The sequence below is a fragment of the Panicum hallii genome, chromosome 9, assembly GCF_002211085.1.
Source record: "Panicum hallii strain FIL2 chromosome 9, PHallii_v3.1, whole genome shotgun sequence".
NCBI classification, from domain to species: Eukaryota; Viridiplantae; Streptophyta; class Magnoliopsida; order Poales; family Poaceae; genus Panicum; species Panicum hallii.
Window position 1 is genome coordinate 4,340,277 of NC_038050.1, and position 17,699 is coordinate 4,357,975.

The following is a 17,699-nucleotide window of genomic DNA, read 5'->3' on the forward strand; positions in this document are numbered from 1 at the left end:
CCGCTCCCCCCCACTTTCTCGTCTAACACCAGCGAGCATTGGAGTTCCGGCGCTCCAACAACCATAACCCTGCCGCCGGCCTCGACCACCACCCCGACCGCCGGCGGCCGCTCCTCCCACTTCCTGCCCACCCTTATGCACCCCCAACCCGGAATCCTAACCTGGTGACGGCGGCCGGCGGCGCGGGAGGTAGCGCCGGCGCGTCGAGAGGAGGAGGAGGAGAGGAGGAAGGAGATCATGCTGCCCATGTGGACTATACGAATCTCAAATATTGGAAAACAGATGAGCTTTCCACCTTCTGAAAAATGTATTCTTGAAAATGTATAGGATTAGCCCTGCTGCCCTGCATGCCTGCATCCGATTTGTTCCCCACGGGCCCACGGCATGCTTGGTGCGAATGCAGCGAAATTGCAAAACGTCATCGGCAATACCGGCAGGAGCGAGAGCGACGCCCGCTAATAATACAGGTCGCGCGCGTGGGTGGCTGTCGACCTATCGCAGAAGGCCCAGCGCAAGCTGCCACGCGCATGCAACGGCCCAACAGCTGACGCTTGCATGAAGAGGCCCAGCGCAGAGGGCTTTCGTCCGCGTGCAATGGCTCAGGGCTTGACGCCCATGCACAGGCTGTCGCATGTAGCAGGAGGGCAACGGTCTCACACCTATGGAGATTTGTGCAAACTTATATTAAAAACAGCTACAGTTTATGAACCGATTATATTCAAATTAAATTTTCATTTGCATTATTATATTTTTTTAGGATGAGATCTTCGAAACTAGACACACATATAGCTATGTGTTGGATGAGGTTTGTTTGGGAACAATTTTTTCAGAACATTTTTTTATTCTAGGAATAATTTCTATTTTCTAATGGAACATTTGTATTTCTTAAGAACAATTTTTCTTAGAACATTGTTCTAGAACAATTTTCTATTTTTTAAGTTGGAACAATTCTCTTGCTTTCAAATGAAATTGTTCCAACTCCAGCCTAAAAAGTTGTTCCAATTAATAATGGATGATTGTGCACACAGCAGGACGGTTATTCTTGTGAACTGGATACGCTAGGCGCGCTCGTGGAATTATAAAGAGGTCCAAAACTGTCGGCCCAACAAGCTAGCAAAGAAATAAATTGCGGAGATAGGAAAGCGCTTCTGTGACCGAACGCATCGTGCATCGTGGTCACGCGCGTTGCTCCTAGCAGCGCCCTGCCCCACCATCTATGTATGGTTGACTGGTTCCGCAGCTACGTTTAGATGGAAAAATATGGACTTCTTCCAATCCACGGCCTAAAACCCGAAAAGATTTGCTGCCATGGGCCTTATGTGACTATTTTGCACGCAGTCGCGCGAGCTACCTGGAACAGCGCCCGGCGCCAACCTCGCCTGCCCCCGGCGCCAGCTCCCAGACGCACGCGGCCCACCGACGCAAGCCCACCCGCGGTTGGGGAGAATTGGGGTGGCGGGCTCATTTATCCCACTGGGCCAAGACACGCAAGGAGCCTAGACAGGGCACATGCCTCTTTTATCATAGTATATCCCTTCTGACAATAGCGGACCACACAATTTGTCAATCATGAAGGATTATCTATGCGAAGATGTTTCACAATTTGTCGATCCAGAGCCACCACAAGATAGAAAATTCTAAGACCCCATTTGAAACTTTAGAATTAAATTTTATTCTAATAATCATAATTTATATATAAATTTATTAAGTTAATATGATTATATATGCAATATATTTGTATATTATTGTTGTCCATATAAGGAAGATATTTATATGCTATATTTTTATTATAGAGAGGTGAGCCAAAAAATATGCTATAAGTTACGGAATAGAAACGTAGCTTAGTGGTGTATAGAATCAATTTTCATTTCTCACCGTATAAATTTAGGATAGGCGTATATCTAAACTTTGGAAAGTGGTTGAAAAGTGGTGAGATGTCAAATTCTAAACCAAATAGCCTAATTTATTAAGTAGATTTCAATTCCTCCAAAATAAGAGGATCCAAAAGGCCCTTAAAAAAAGCGAGGACCCATGTCGGCGAGGTCATGAGCTCCTCGATGTCTTTAGAGATGAATAATTTTAGTTATTAAACTATGTATTTTGGTTTTCCATTTTCTAAAATTTTCCATGTGCATTCCCTTTGTGTCTCATGTCTTCCTTATTGCATCAGTATTGCCTCATTTCATATGGCACATGATTTTGTCCCTTTGTGGTGGCGACTTTGGTCAGCTTGGTGCCATGGCTTCAGCGAGACCTACTTATTTAGGATTCTTTCACCTCGTAAAATCCAACCAGCAGCTGCTACGAGAGAAGTGAGATGTGATGGTACAAGTAAGAAATAGGATTAAAGGTGGCGCCATTAGTTAACCGAAATAAGTTTCCCGCTCACTAGTCCAATTTGAAGGGTGAATGAAATGTATGGTATGCTAGAATTGGGTGGGCATGAAAGAAAGAGACCTCAAATGGCCCGTGGCGACATAATATTTGAACACCATGAATAATTTTGGTGTATAAAGGTATTTTGCTTTGGGGCACTTGTGTTCTTGCCACCTACAATGTAATTGTGAATTTATCCTTATTTTTCTTAACTTTGTGATTTTGCCCAAACTATTTTCAAATCAACACCATTTTATCCCTAGTCAACATGATTTTTTAAATAAACAACAAGGCTATACGGTGAAGTTTAGCCTATTTCAATGCATACAATACAAGCCCATAAAATGGAAGGCCGCAATAAAAAAAAGTTCCAAAAAAAAACCGACGGCTCACACGCGCCAAGCAAAGCCCCATGAAAACAGTCGGCGAAAGTCCAATACCAGGTGCGCGGAAGTGGAATAATCTCTCAAGTATCTCAAGATATTTCTTTATCGTTCCAGAACGTAGTTTTGTACTCTCAAGATATTTCTTCATCGCTCCAGACCGTAGTTTTGTACTCTCGCTGGCAGACCATTTCACTGACTGGCACTCGCCAGAATTCACTCTAAGCATTATAGTCCCCACAAATCGGCACGCACGGCTGTGTATTCTTCCTCTTGTTTGCGAAAATAATAATTCTGTACAGGCGAAGGACCAGTCTGCAAAAAGGGGAAAAGTTCAATCATGTGCTCCGATCCTTATCCGTTCTACCACTTGCCTGTCTCGCTGCTTTATATAGCTTTCCCGAGCCAATCCACTCGCAATTCTGCTACGCGAAAGCCACCAAATTCACTGCAAAAAGTGGCGCAAATGATGTCTTCCACCACACTCCGGCCGCTGGTGCCGGCGGTGGCGTCGCCGTCGGTTTCGCACCTCACCACCGGCGCCTCGCCCGCGCCTGGGCGGCGCTTGGCGTCGTCGTCGGTGCGAGCCGTACGGAACTACGACTCGATCCCGAAGCGGGAGCCCTTCAGCTCCAGCCGCAGCATCCTCGACGAGTTCCTCAGGCAGGAGAAGCCCCTCGTCCAGCGCACCAAGGACCAGATCACAGGTACGATGCTCTGCTGCTGGAGTGCTCTCGCCTCGTTGCTCCATCTCCATGGTCTACTTTTGTGAATTTTTTATGCTTGTGATGCGGCATCCTGCCGGTGTCTTTTTAGTTTAGCTTTGTTTTCTGATTTTGTCATTTTCCTGATTAACCTGTACTTTACGATGCCACTGGTATGTTGTTATTTTTGCCTAAAATTAGGTAGATTCGTAATCTACCTTCTGTTATAGTAGTTCACCCCCCTGGTATTTTTGTAAATCTGTAGGGCCAGATAGCTAACGTGTAATACTGAATCACAGATTTCTGACTGGTTAGAATGTGGTGGTAACAAGCACAGGTAGAAAAAAAAAATGTTCTGCTGTGCTCAGTCTTCAGTATATTTATTTAAGGCAATGATATCTGAATTAGTTTAGTGGGATATGCTTGTTACACACACAGAGTCTCGTTGTAAGATGGAGTTTGTGCTGCTAAAGTCTGTAAATAGGCATACTATTCAGTCTTCACTATCGACGAGGCTGCACTTTAATTAGAATTGCAGAGTTGTTTCATGAGATGCATAATCTGAATCCTGATGTCCAACAGTGAAATTAGAGGCATCTTAAATTAGGCGGATATAGTGCTGGTGGAGAAATGTAGATAAAGTTTGACCGAACTAACAAACATTTTCAGTTAGCCTTTTTTCTAACTTGTTTGGATCAGGTAGGAATAGGATCTCAATTGAGTAAGTTTGTGCCTTCTAACTGGTCATATAAGCTGTTTGCAACTACTTAACAGTGCTTCTTCTTGTTCGGGTACAGATTATTGCACGACCATAGAAGGTGATGAATGTTGCAGCTGTTGGGATGCATACTTTGAACTGAATAAACTTGAGGTATGTGCTAATTGATCCATAGTCAGCTAATTGTAATCCGGCATGTTACCTGGACTCATCTAACTCTCCATCTGTTCAACAGCAAGAGCTACCCAAAGAGGAAATCGCAAGGATGGTGAAGGATTCAGAGGGAGATGTGAAATACCTGATCGATAGCATCCATCACCGTTCAAATCTACGGAAAAAGATGGCTGAGAAAGCTCGTCATACCGTCTCATCAAGCTCCCAGGGGCAAACGGCGAAGCCAAGGCCTTTCCCTGTGCCTGACGGGTTGCCGAAAACACAGGAAGAGCTTGCCGAAGAAGAGGAAGCCCTGATGCCGGAGTCTCCTTACACAAGGTTACTGAGAAGGATGGGGAGATACCCTGATTGGTACACCCCGCGCCCTGATCATGAGACCGACTGAATCAAGTCCATTCACCACCATCCAAATGTCCCTTTTCGAAATTTTGTGGCATGATAGCCTGAAGCTGTATGTGGCCTGTGGTAAGATTAGTGTTGCTGTTGCACCTATGCAGATTAGGTTCTTAGGTTCTTCCTCCCTGGTTTTTCTATCTTAACTGTATAACGTTATCTGTTTTGTGCTGTACAGCTCTTACGTCCAGCATAGCTTTTATTCCGCTCTGTACTCCCCTTCGACTTCGAGGTTCTGTGTATTGATGCATCTATGCATGTGTACATATACTGCGTGTAGCCTGGAATAAAAATCTCTGGGTTTTTTTAGTGTTTCTGGACATCATAGTTTATTTTTCTTTGGGGAAACATTCTGAACATCACAAGTTAAGATTGATGAATAATGGCTTTTTTAGCTGTCGTTCTGATGGCATTTCTGCTGACCGCTCATGACTGCCATTTTTCACTAGTTCCATTTGTTACAAAATGTGTCTAAAATCTGCGTTCATCTTCCTACTCGCCGATTGCCTCGGCCTCGGGACAGCGCAACGCCACCAGCGGCGCAGGCCGCCCCAATGTCCGGTTCCGGCGTCTCAACTTGCCAAGGCAATAAAATGCCCCTGCCGCGAAACCCCAGTCCAGGCCCCACGCAATTCACTGGGTCCTAGAAGGGCAGATCCGTCCACTCCACGCCACCCGCCCGGCGAGTAGGCGACGCGCCCCTTCTCGGCTTCTCCCATGCCTGGCCTCGATTGGGACCTGAACCTGGACCCCGACCTGCAGGCCGCGGCCAGGCGCCTCAGCTTCTCCGACGCCGACTTCCCCTCCTCCCGCCGCGGGCTCTCGGACATGAAGGTGCCGCGTCTGGATCCGAGAATCCACGCCACCTCGCCCAGAAAGAACCGTCTCCCGACGATCAACGAGAAGAGCTCCGATGAACTAGCGATGGCGCAGGCACCCGCCCTCGAGCAATGCACCTGGCCTCCGTCATCTCTGGGGACGGCTGGGTGGCTGTACCAGGAGCGGGGAGAGACGCTGACGCCCACGGGCGGTGCGCCCGTGGCGACTTTGCTTCCCCTTGCGCTTCCTGGGTCATCGCAGTCTCAGCAATTGCTGGAGGCGGGAGCGGCGGCGAGAACGTTGGAGCAACTGCGACAGGAGGAATCGCTGGCGTCGTTTGGGGAGCATCAGCAACGGTGCCAGCAGGCTTCGGCCATGGAGGCAGGTTTGCAGCAGGCGTGGGCGGCGGCGGCGGCCGCGGCGCTGCCGCAGTCGCAGGTGCGGATGCTGTACACGGTGGATGGGGGTGCCGCCGGGTACGAGACCAAGTGGGACGAGCTGCACCCGGTCTGTCAGGGGCTTCTTCTTCAAATCGAGTAGGGCTTGCTATCCGCACTTTGCTTGCTGTTCTACAATTGAGAGATTGGTGAGAGGGGCGTTTATATCCACGAGGTTTGGTTGCACTGCATTTATTTCTTTATTTGGTGAATGGAGGGCGCGTTATGTTGTTGAGATCAGAATCGTGGGGGTCACATTGTGTTTGATTTATTTAGCACGGTTTAATGGAGGGGTGCATTCTGCTTTTGGGATCAGAGTTCTGAGCTTTTGGGTTATTGTGTTATTTGATTTGTTTCGTGTAGTGAATGGAAGGTGCTTTGTGTTATTGAGATCAAAATCATGGGTTTCTCTGGTCACATTGTGTTGTTGTTAGTATGATGAATGGAGAGCGCATGGCGTGGTTTAGATCAGAATTGTGGGTTTCTGGATCATATTATGTTCTGAATGTCGTTAAAGGCACTTCGCATTCCTCACCATTGTGTATGAAACTTCCTGCCGAATTTGTTTCTGGTACGTTTTTGTTTCCTACTGTAGTGACCTTCTGGGGTTTTCCACCAGATTGTGTTTATGAATTCGAAGATTTTCGGATAGATCTCGATAGAGTTTTCATGTATCAAGCTTTTACTGTGCATCATTTGAAGTGATCTGTGATAAAAATCCTATGATGATCACCAGGTTCATGCTTGATTTCAGGGAAAATATTAGGGAGTACAGAGATGATAGTGAGCGGTTGGATCAGTGCAGCCACTTTGATGACCTATCACCGTTCAATTTTGAATTTGATGCTGGTCAGATTATTCAGGTCGGTTTTACTACTTTTGTTAGTAGTATTCTTAACAAACTTTTTGTTTAATAGTTGTTCAATCTGCGGTGCATGTTTATGGAGTAGTAACTTCGTTATATGTTGCAGCCTTCACAGATCAGAGTATTGTCGGTGATATTAAATGTTCTTGAGTATATTCATTTGCAATTGCATGTTTGATATTTGCTTCAATTATATTTCAGCCTTCATAATTTATTACACCACCAGCTTATATCAATTGTTGTTATAACCTGGATTTCACTGGTAGAGTTGTCTTAATTCAAATGTTAGCACTGCCATCGCCTGAATGCTGTTTTCAAGTGGACGTTTGTTTTGAGTTTGACAAGGGCTGTTAGAAACATATAATGTCAGGTAATTGGTGTAACATATTCTGAATGATTGGAATGTTCGACAGAGTTCTGGCTCCTTCCTGTCTAGTTTATTTCTTGTGGAACTTACTTTTAATGAAAAGGCGCTTCAAAATATAGGCTGTTTCACATAATTAGCACCTTTAACTTTGTGAGACTCTTTGTCATAGGAAGATTTGTTTTCTTCATGTAACAGGAGGCTGTATCTATTTCTACCATCATGAATAGAGAGAAGATTTCAATTGAGAGCTTAATGACTGTTATCAAAGAAATTATGTGCAACACCGATTTTGCTATACGTTCGTATGTAAAGCTGAGGCCACGGTTTGTGCGTTTAAGTACTGGAATTGCAAATCACTCTGGATCTTCTGATGCTCAGACTGATTTCAGTCAGCTCTTGACTATGGCACCAAGCTTTCATCATTGCAGTAGTGCTACAAGGCGGCCTTCTCCTTTTGTGCAACAAACAGTTGCCAGGTTTGAGGATCATCTTGGAGAATGCTGCAAATGGATTCTAGAACTAGAACAGCTTGTCCAGATTAAGAACGATAAAACCTTTGCAGAATCTTTGGAATCTCTGTCAAAAGTTATGTCTAATATCCATGACTATCTAATCCATGTGGCGTCTAAGGTAAGTCTTACACAAATACTAGCCATGACAGATACTTCAGAATTTATCACAACATCTGTTTTTCTATCATGATAACAAAGCTCACAAATCAAGTTCTTCAGTCACTATGAATTTATAATAAAGTTGTCTCTGCAGGAATGCAAAGTCTCACTCACTGTTGTCTATGTTACTTTCTGTTTTGAGCTTCCTCCTAGGTCACCTGCTCCTGTCCATCTTATTAACTTCCTGTTGAAATTCTAATAAAAACGTGACCTGATGCATATTTGGATTTAATAACAAAACGAGGAGGTATACTGAGAAAAATTTGTTCTGTATATGTTGATGACTGTAGCTTGATATAATATTTTTATTTGGTAACCGACTGCTCTTCCTAATCCTATCTGTGTGTTGTATTTGCACCCTTCTAATAGAACACACTTGACTTTGTAAAGAAAAAGATAATCTCCTGTTTGGAACTACTATCTTGGTACGTTTTCATTTATACAAAATTTATATTTTGTTTGTCCAGGTGGAACATATTCATCAGAGTGCTGAAACAATGAAGACTCAGTATCTGAAGGATCAACAATGCAGGGGTGATTTGAGTAATCCTTTTCACAAGGCAAATAGAAGAGAGGAAGCTAAACAACAAGCAACTGCTGGAATAATCCATCCGATGTTGCATCTATCACCTCTAGGCCAGCCAACAACACTGGTTGCTGTGCCAATGATATCAAGCCAGCTACAGCAAACTTCATTCCCCATTGTAGCAACTTCCCCAAGCTCTTACCCAGCTCTTCCGCTGCCTTCTGTTTTGCCTTCATTCAGCATGCAAACAAGTCCTGCTCCATCAACCAACCCTTTCAGTTCATCCGGGTCTGTGTTGCAGTCAACACCATTTGGTTCATTATCCACACTTGAACTTGGATCCATGCCGGTTTCATCTTTGTTCAGGACTGGCATCCCATCTTCTGCTACTTCGCTTTTCTCAATACCATACGGAGGTATACACCACATGCTATACGCAACTGGATAGAATCAGAAAACAATTTGGCCTCTTGAATAAGAAGTTACAATTTGTTTACTTGAAGTTCAATAGGGACTAAATGGAATCAGCAGCAAACACAATTTGAAAAATATGGTCAATATCATGTGCCTTCTTCATGCAGAATTTGTAAAAAAGTAATGCATTCTGCTGTTGGAACATGAAGGATAAAATGCATACAGGGATTTCTGGCATATTCGATGCGTCCTTATTTGAATTCAATCAGGCCTGTATGCTGTTTGCATGTATCAGAGTTGCATGCAGTGAAAGTGGTCAAAGGAGAAGGCATCACACCTTTTCTTTTATCGTTCCATACTTGCAATTGTGATAGTCTTTGTTCATTGTTCCTGATAGTTAGTTTCCATTGTTACAGGATTAAACTTACTCCCTGCCTGATCCTCATGGTTAATTTGGCATTTTTGTTCCAGATAATTATAATCCTGGTTCTCTTATTTGTTCATATAGGTGGAACGGCAGCTTCAGACATCAATCGTATACCTTCTGCTGTGAGTGAACTTTGATTTTTGCAGAGAGCTTTTCTCATGTCATCTTATCATGTTGATTGCTTTATCCTTTCATTAAATTGATGTCATTTTCCTGTGCTTGCCCAATTGTTCACAGGGAAGGAAGCCACCCAGAAGAAACCGCTAGCCGTGCATTTCATCTTCTCTTGTATGTCCATTTGACTCCATCCCTTTCCCCTCCTTTTTATTGCAGCAACTTGTGGTCAACGTGTTACCCCATGTTTCTTTGGTCTATTGCACGGCACATTTTTACACTTCCACACACGTTCAAAGCTTTGACTATTGCACATTCCTGTTGCTACATACTAGGACCAAAAATTTCAGCTTCTTCAATGGTGCAGTAGATCATAGAAAAATCAGATCAGGACCTTTGTACAGTATACCTGTTTAGAGCATTGGTTCATCAATACCAGTATACTTCTGAAGTGGCAAGTTGCATGCTTGTTCTGTGTTCCCGAAAAAACCCATAAAAGCAAAAGCAGCCACATGTGTTGTCATGGAGGGTCCCTGATGTGTTTATGGCACGTTGTGATTTCATTATCAAAGTCTGGTGGTTTGCCGATCTGGATGCTCCCTTGTTTCGTTATTTCCTCCTTACACAGATACTATTATGTATCTGCCTCTGGGCTACGTCAGTGCTTACGGCAGTTCCTATGTCAGAAGCCTAACAGAAAATTAGTGGAATTTTCAGATGTCGAAGTTCTACTACTTGACGATTCCTCAGCTTATGCTTGTATAGAAAAGCAACTTTAATTGTTATATGGACCCTATGCTGGCGATCATGTCATTCATCTTTGCCCCCTCTGAATCGTTCTAACCACCCATGCGGTGCCCCTTCAGACGTTGTTTATTTCTGTTGGAATCTGGACTGGTTCAACTCTAATCCGAATCTAAATGTGTTTCCTGAATCCTCCCTCGCAGTTTGGAGGTGTCATGGCTGTGCGCTGCTCTCTCTTACGGCTCGTGGGCGGCAACCACGTGAGATCTGTGACCTGAACTGGGGATGGGGAAGCTGCGAAGAAGCATCGCCCTGGCAAGTTGGCAACCATTCAACCAACCAACCACTGGAGGCTGGTCAATGCTTTGCTTTGAGGCATAGCAAAGTGACGTCACTGTGGCGCGTAAAACTAGTGGGTCGAATGTGCTTCAGGGGTCGTCGTCTCAAGTGGAACCGGAACAGGTTCTTTTCCGGTGGTGGGAATCGGAATGCTCAGAAATGCTCCTCCTCTCGAATGCCAAGAAGGCAAGAACTGTAATTTTGTGCATTTTAGGGATCCTGTACATGCTTTGGTATAGCTTTGATGTGAAGATGGTGACCGTAGCAACGATTGTATATAAAAGAATGATAGAATTGACCAAACTTTGTCAAAGTGTGGCAATGCTCGCTGTTTACAATGAGTCGTCAGCCGTTAGTACATCTGTGTAACACAGCTGTAGTATTTTTGATAATAAAGGAAATTGACCTTAGAATTCTTCGGCATTAACGGTCGATGGTTGCAATGCTTGATAGAAGATCACTGTTGTACTTATCTACAATGTGTAATCAATCCCGTGACTTCTTCAAACTCGATCTCTTGAAAATTTGTTTGGTTAGATATACTAAAATTTTCTTCTCTTCTTTTTTGAAAAATGTTTGCCGGAAAATATCATCGAAACAATATTCTTTTTCGAAACAGTATTCAGTAGATAAGAACAAGAAACATAATAATAGCAAAAGATCTAAACGCGGAAGCCGGAAGGTACCCTGCCCTACAAAAGAGCCACTTTTTATCTCCTTTTCGGTTTCTCTTCCCAGAACTTTGCAACATGCCGATATGGCGATATCCGCCCACCACACTCGTTCCAACCTAAACGGGGCCACCCCCGTAAACAAACCCCGAAAATCCGAGCGGCCTCCACGAACTCCTCCACTCTGCAACGACATAAAAGAGCCGCGTCGTCGCTTCCCTTCCAGCCTTCCAGGCTTCCACACGCATCTCCCCCTCTTCCTCCCCGACCTCGCCGCCTCCGCCGTTGACCCCGGCGGCCGCCGCCGGCGAGGCAGCACCTCGCCGGACGCCCACCCGCGCTCCTTGATCTGCTTATTCCCCCTCCGGCAATCCCTGTAGCCGCCTCCGGCCGCCCTCCAGCGGAACCCTAGATCTCCGATACCCCGCGCGCCGTCCCGCCGACGGCCACCCGATCGGAATGGGCCGCCATCTCCAGTAAGGTCCAGCGACCCAGGAGTACCCGCCTCGGCCTTTGCGCGTGTGCGAGGCGCCGCCGCGATGGCGATACGCATCACCGTGTCCTACTCGGGCTACGTGGCGCAGAACCTGGCCGCGTCCTTCGGCCTGCGGTGCACCAGCGCCGCCGCTGCCGGCGCTGGCGCGGCGCCCGGCCCGGGGTCCCGCTTCCTCCAGGACGCGCTATCCCGCCCCTTCTGCCTCTTCGCAACCTCCCGCCGCGCCGACCCCCACCATGACGCCGAGGATCACAACCACCCGAAGCCCAGGCCCAGGGCTCTGCCTCCGGCCGCCCCCGCGGGAGGCGGCCATTCGCTGTTGCTGCCGCGGTCGTCCTTCACGAAACCGCCGGTGGATGACCCGCCAACGTCGCTGGCCGTGGGCCTGCTGTCGGTGTTCGCGTCCGGGATGGGTTCGACTGGTGGCATTGCGGGGGCCTCCTCCCTCGCGGCGTCCCCGTCAATATCAGCCGGATTCAACCCTGCGGCGCTCCTTCCGTTCCTGCAGGCGACCAAGTGGCTCCCCTGCAGTGACATTGTCACTGCTGCCACGGCGTCCCGCGGCTCAGGACGCCCAGCAGTTGCCTCGACTGCGCCTGCACCGCGAGCAGCAGGTGCCTCAACAGCGCCTGCACCACGCGCAGCTGTCCCATCACCCGGTCATGCACCACGCAGGGCTGTCCCATCGCCCGGTCCTGCACTTGTGCCATCACCTGCTGTTGCTGCTCCTTCCAAGGTGGGCATTCAAGCTTTGGTTGGTAGTGCCAGCATTGCCTCAGGTTCAGCTGGAATTGGTAGTGGTGCGATTGCCTCCGGTGCAGCTGGGATGGTGAGGAAGAGTGGTGCTAGTCTTGCTGCTGGTGCAAGGGTGAGCAGGAAGGCCGGTTGGCTCTCAAGGTGGGTGAGCTCATGCTCGGATGATGCGAAGACTGTCTTTGCTGCTGTGACTGTGCCACTGCTCTATAGATCATCCCTAGCTGAGCCGAGGTCCATCCCTTCCAAGTCAATGTACCCAACATTTGATGTTGGTGACCGAATCCTTGCTGAGAAGGTATAATGATTTCCATTCACTGTATGGATTTCTCTTGTCTATGTATTGTTTGTTGATGTTGGTGACCAAGCATTTAATGTCTGCGCCTATCATGACTGTAGGTTTCTTACATTTTCCGGGAGCCGGAAGTTTTGGACATTGTGATCTTTCGTGCACCTCCAATCCTTCAGGTATGATAATCTTGTTTCTCCATTTTTTTCTGATCTAGTTCACCAAGGTTAGATATAACAAGGACGATCTGTAGGCATTGGGCTACAGCTCCAGTGATGTATTCATCAAGAGAGTTGTGGCGAAGGGTGGGGACATCGTTGAAGTAAGCTTTTATCCCAATGGTAGTAACCTCTTTATGTTTTCTTTCAGTTTTACAATATTGTTTGTTAAACAATTTTTCGGTGTTATATGATCCACTTATGATTTGTACCCATCGGCATTCCCTGTATTTGATAGGTACGTGATGGTAACTTGTTGGTTAATGGAGTAGTCCAGGATGAAGAATTTGTGCTGGAGCCAGCTGACTATGAAATGGATCCACTGGTATAACAGCTTCTCTTCTTATTACATACTAAAGCACCATTATTTGTAGTTTGTACTTTGCGGTAAGTTGACACAATAGTTATGTGACATCAATCGTATGTCAAATAACTTTTGATCCTGTGAGAGAAGATGTTAAGATGTCAATTATTTGATAAGTTGAAACAGCGTGTTCAATAAAAATTGATAGGTTGAAACATTCAATTGGCTGCAACCCCAATTTTTTGTGTGCTATCTTGGTTGATCTCTATTGGCTGGGCCTTTTATGGGTTGATCACATACGAGTATGAAGCTAGTAGTTTTATCTTCCAAAACGACATTAGTGTCATGTGCTAATTAATTGTTGTTGCTTGGCCAGACTATCCCTGAAGGCTATGTATTTGTATTGGGGGACAATAGAAACAACAGCTTTGATTCTCATAACTGGTATGCTAAACTTCTAGTAGAGGATTTATGCTTCATGTTTTAGCCCTGATTTCCACAGTAATAGCTCATGTGTTGTAATATCTCTGCAGGGGACCGCTTCCAGTGAAGAGCATTCTAGGGAGATCTGTGCTTCGGTACTGGCCACCATCGAAAATAACAGATACAATATGAGCATGATATGGAGCAATTCACAGTCGCCGCCTCCTGAGATATGCATTGTGGCAATACCACATGGAAAATCCAGTCCCATCTTTCCTCCTTTTTTTCAGGCTGGGCTTTACTGACAAGTGATAAGCTGAGCCGCAGTTTTTGCATTCTTATTTATTGGATGTCGCCTTGCCGCAGATGCCCATTGGCAGCTTGGCTGACAGATTAGTTTTTCCCTCCCTACGGGCAGATGCTCTTTTGAAGGAAACAATTCCTGTACTATGTAGCTTAAGATGGAAGCCCTGTATGCATGTTTGTAAAGGCAGATGAATGAGCAGCATGTCTGGCAGTAGGCTTAGTATCACATGGCAAGTTCTGTTATGTTTTGAGACATGGATATGATGTTTGAAATTTGTGTAAAGGAAATAGAAGCAGAAAAAATTGCTCGTTCTGCATTATGTGGCTCTCTTCATTCGTGTATTGGCCAGCATGGTGCCGATGCCGAGGGAGGGCAACCGTATGGTTGGACAGAATTCTGTATTCAACCCGACAAGGAATTGTATGATGTAAAATTTTGGACTTCAATTTTTGCCATACTAGCTTATTATCTTGAGGTGTTCGTGTCATTTTAGCGAGATCAGCCTGTGTACTGTTTTATTTTTCCTATCTTAGCTGATGCGTTCACTTGTTTTGGAACATCTAAATCATGTGATACTGTTATTAGTATTTAGCGGGCAGTGATGGAGCTCAAGTTCATGAGAAGTCTGTAGCTCTCATCTTCGTTGATAGAGAAGAACTGAGTATTGTACAGCCATTGGACAAAGAAAGCAGATATAACTAAAAAATACAGGCTGAGAAATCAACAGTACAGCATGACTGATTTTTTTGGTGGATCCGCATAGCTATAAAATTGAATTAGGCAGATACAACTCAACACGCAAGGCACTAAATAACAGCCGTTGCACAAAGGTACTATGAACAATGTAAGACGTTACTCACATGGTTGCCAGAAGCAACACAAAACTGTAACAAGATGATACAGCAATAGCATTTTTTCAGGTACACTTCCAGCCTAATCAAGTATACACGGAATTGATGTATATGTGCAATTTCCTATCATCCCTATGAGAAGCAGATCAGAGCAAAAGCTATCACCATTTTACATCCAGCGACAGCGGTTCTGGTGGTAATACAAATGACATAAACTCTGTGAACGAAACATTTGAAGTCAGGCTGCCCCAAGTAGTAGTGTCCACTATAGGGAACGGTTGTCTAACCTTCTTCACTGAAATAGCCTTCAGCCTATCGTCATCTTCCACCCTAGCTATAATGTCAAGAGTGACTCGCTGGACTATTGGTTTCGTTTTCCACTCTGGAACATCTTCCCAGATGGGATCCTCTTCAGTGATGTCCCTTTCAAGCTCCAAACGGAATTTCACCAAAGGTATCCATGTCACTTTAGCTTCAACGAAGCGCATTGAGCTATTCATGTGGTTTCTTTTGCTAAACCAAGTCTTCAAGATCCTTTCAAGCTTTATCAGTCTTGGGCTAATTGAGCAGAACAAACATGCCGAGATCAATCGATTTGACAGGTTGACTTGACACTTGTCCAGCAATAACTCCATGGTGTCATCTGACCTCAACGTAGTCTTCACATGGCCTCCAGACACACTGTTCTGATGCACAACAATAACGACTGATCCTACAACACCAACTTGAAGTAGCGGGGCACAGGTTGAGTAGCTCCAAGGCCATTTCTGGCTTAGGTCATTGTTACTAGTCAACAAGCTTCCATTTGCTAAAAGACCTATACTGTGTGGGTGGGAAAATGAAACTTTCTCTGCACCAATGACCTTAATTCCAACGCCATCAGCGACAAGTATCCTCTTCAGCCTTGTATATGTGAGATTCCCCTGCACACGAGGAGCAACATAAGATTCTGTAACAATCGAGGGAGAAGTTACAGTGTGCATTTCCTGCTGTTAAGAGTTAAGATGCTGAGTAAAACAGGGTGACCATAAGTCTACAAAAGGAAAGGCAAAATTAGCCTATGAATGTTTTGTTGTTAATTCATGAAAAGATGCTAGCACAGAATGTGAAGAGGATAGACCTTACTAATTTGTTAAATACTGGGCGAACCAAGAAAATTTGAAAAGTGAGTCTAGTACTGGGCACACGACAATTGAAGAGTCTAGTAAGACAAAAATTTTAAAAGCGACCTTGGTAGCAAACTCTAATCAAATATGTAAAACCTAGCCAGCAAAGTTATAAAACAAGAAGCATGAAGGTGGTGTTGCTGCTAATGCAACTTGCACGCCTTTATGCATTCATAATAGCACGATCTTATGAATAGGTAGTCAAAAACAGATCAAGAAAGACTTCTGCTAGCTAATTGCTTTGCACGATGTTATTCATGTCCTTTTCCATTACACCCACGACAGCCAGCAATACTCTGATTACATGGCAAACTAAAACAGAGTGTTTGCTCTGTTTTACCGTTCGTTCCATCTTATCTTTTGTTGCTGAGCTACACCCTATTCCAACTTAAACAATTATAAAGATACATTCACTTCAATAAGAAAGCAGGAAGTGAAAAGAAAGGAGCATCCCAAATTTAAATATCTAATAACAGGCATCCACTTGTATTCATGAGTAACAGATTCCCATATTATGTGTGACAATTAGTATCTAGAGAAACTTAAATGCATCGCACTATGCTTAATCACACCACATGCCTACATGGACCATTTCTAGACAGCTCCAATATAATCAAGTCAGAACAACACCTTGAACCAAGATAAGTGTTGATTCTGTACAATTACCAAATACTAGCAAAGTTTTGGGCAAAAAAATGTTGAAGTCTCGGCATACCACATGAAATTGCACACAAGTAACAAACTAAACCAGGGATCCGTACTGATTTAACGTTGAACTACTACACAGCAGCAATCAATGTGAAGTCATCAGCAACACTAAATATTGTGACAAAATATATTGAGGAAGATGTACTTCTACAGTAAAAAAGCTGCTACTAAATCAACTCGGCTGTTGAAGTCTAACCATCAAGGCTTTGAAGTTTGAAGTAACACAATTTCCGCACCAACCCTAACACGCAAGCAAACCGATCGGATGCAACATCGGGAGCAGCAATAAGTCAAAGTCAACCCACTCACCGATGGCAACTGGAGCTCGACGAGGCCGCCATCCTCATTGCCAGCGAGCTTCAGCTCCACCGGCCCGACCAGCTCCACGTCCCTCACGCCGGAGCTGAACCCAAACGCGCCATCGCCGGGGACGACGTCGATCCCGTCCGGCCCGTCCACCTCCTCGACCGCGGGCGAGGTGGGGCGCCTCCACTTCACGGCCTCGTCGGAGAACCGCGCCAGCGCCGCCATCCCGCCCGCCCGCGCCCGGAACTCGTACCGCTGCACTGCGCCGACGCGGACGGCGTCGGCGTCAAGCGGCCAGACCCTGACCTCGGCGTCGAGGTCCCAGTCGTACTTCTCCGAGACGGCGTCGATGACCTCCTCGAGGAAGGTGGGCTCCGGGGCAGGGTCCTCCAGCTCCGGGTCGGCGAAGGTGGAGACGGAGGTGTTGGAGGAATCGGTGAGGAAGGAGAGCGAGGCGGAGGCAGACGGGGATGGGGCGGAGAGGAGCAGCAGCGCGAGGAGGAGGGAGGTGAGAGGGAGGGGCGAGCAGGCCATGGGGGTCGGAGGATCCGGAAGATTCTAGAAGGATTGGAGCTCGAGGTCGAGGAGGGGTAGGTCTCCAGGGCCGCCTCCCCCGAAGAGGGGGATCTCTTCGCGGCGGAGGAAGAGCAGAGACGATGAAGCCTGGTGGGTGCGCTCGTGGATGGTTAAAGCCGTACAAGCAAAGGCTGACGTGTGGGGCCGGGAAGCAAGATTG

The 17,699-nt window shown here is 45.9% G+C and overlaps 4 protein-coding genes across 7 annotated transcripts; 3 read left to right on the forward strand and 1 right to left on the reverse strand.

Annotated features, from left to right (window-relative positions):
* The first annotated feature begins 3,176 nt into the window (after positions 1-3,176).
* Positions 3,177-5,064, forward strand: LOC112875373 (CCG-binding protein 1). Its single transcript, XM_025939202.1, has 3 exons — positions 3,177-3,466; positions 4,261-4,334; positions 4,417-5,064. The coding sequence occupies exons 1-3, from the start codon at positions 3,226-3,228 to the stop codon at positions 4,738-4,740; spliced, it is 639 nt and encodes a 212-aa protein (XP_025794987.1). The 5' UTR covers positions 3,177-3,225; the 3' UTR covers positions 4,741-5,064.
* Positions 5,065-5,193: 129 nt separating this feature from the next.
* Positions 5,194-10,818, forward strand: LOC112875372 (nuclear pore complex protein NUP58-like). Of its 4 annotated transcripts, none has more exons than XM_025939199.1 (7): positions 5,194-6,103; positions 6,759-6,867; positions 7,432-7,866; positions 8,375-8,849; positions 9,319-9,396; positions 9,512-9,562; positions 10,336-10,818. In XM_025939199.1, exons 1-7 carry the CDS (start codon positions 5,466-5,468, stop codon positions 10,668-10,670), a joined length of 2,121 nt encoding a protein of 706 aa, XP_025794984.1. In that variant the 5' UTR covers positions 5,194-5,465; the 3' UTR covers positions 10,671-10,818. The 4 variants fall into 4 exon arrangements, 3 of the variants coding, with proteins under 3 accessions (XP_025794984.1, XP_025794986.1, XP_025794985.1); XM_025939201.1 differs by having other exon boundaries at positions 9,356-9,396; positions 10,336-10,469; XR_003225184.1 differs by lacking the exon at positions 10,336-10,818 and having other exon boundaries at positions 9,264-9,396.
* A 448-nt stretch (positions 10,819-11,266) lies between these two features.
* On the forward strand, positions 11,267-14,406 carry LOC112876293 (probable thylakoidal processing peptidase 2, chloroplastic). The gene is given in 7 exon segments (XM_025940371.1): positions 11,267-12,689; positions 12,791-12,859; positions 12,934-13,002; positions 13,137-13,223; positions 13,579-13,646; positions 13,736-13,810; positions 13,812-14,406. Coding segments are annotated over 7 exon segments (1,419 nt in total). The 5' UTR covers positions 11,267-11,681; the 3' UTR covers positions 13,855-14,406.
* A 357-nt stretch (positions 14,407-14,763) lies between these two features.
* LOC112876391 lies at positions 14,764-17,636 on the reverse strand. Its single transcript, XM_025940489.1, has 2 exons — positions 16,967-17,636; positions 14,764-15,706 (listed from the first exon to the last, which is right to left on the reverse strand). The coding sequence occupies exons 1-2, from the start codon at positions 17,495-17,497 to the stop codon at positions 14,945-14,947; spliced, it is 1,293 nt and encodes a 430-aa protein (XP_025796274.1). The 5' UTR covers positions 17,498-17,636; the 3' UTR covers positions 14,764-14,944.
* Positions 17,637-17,699: the final 63 nt, after the last annotated feature.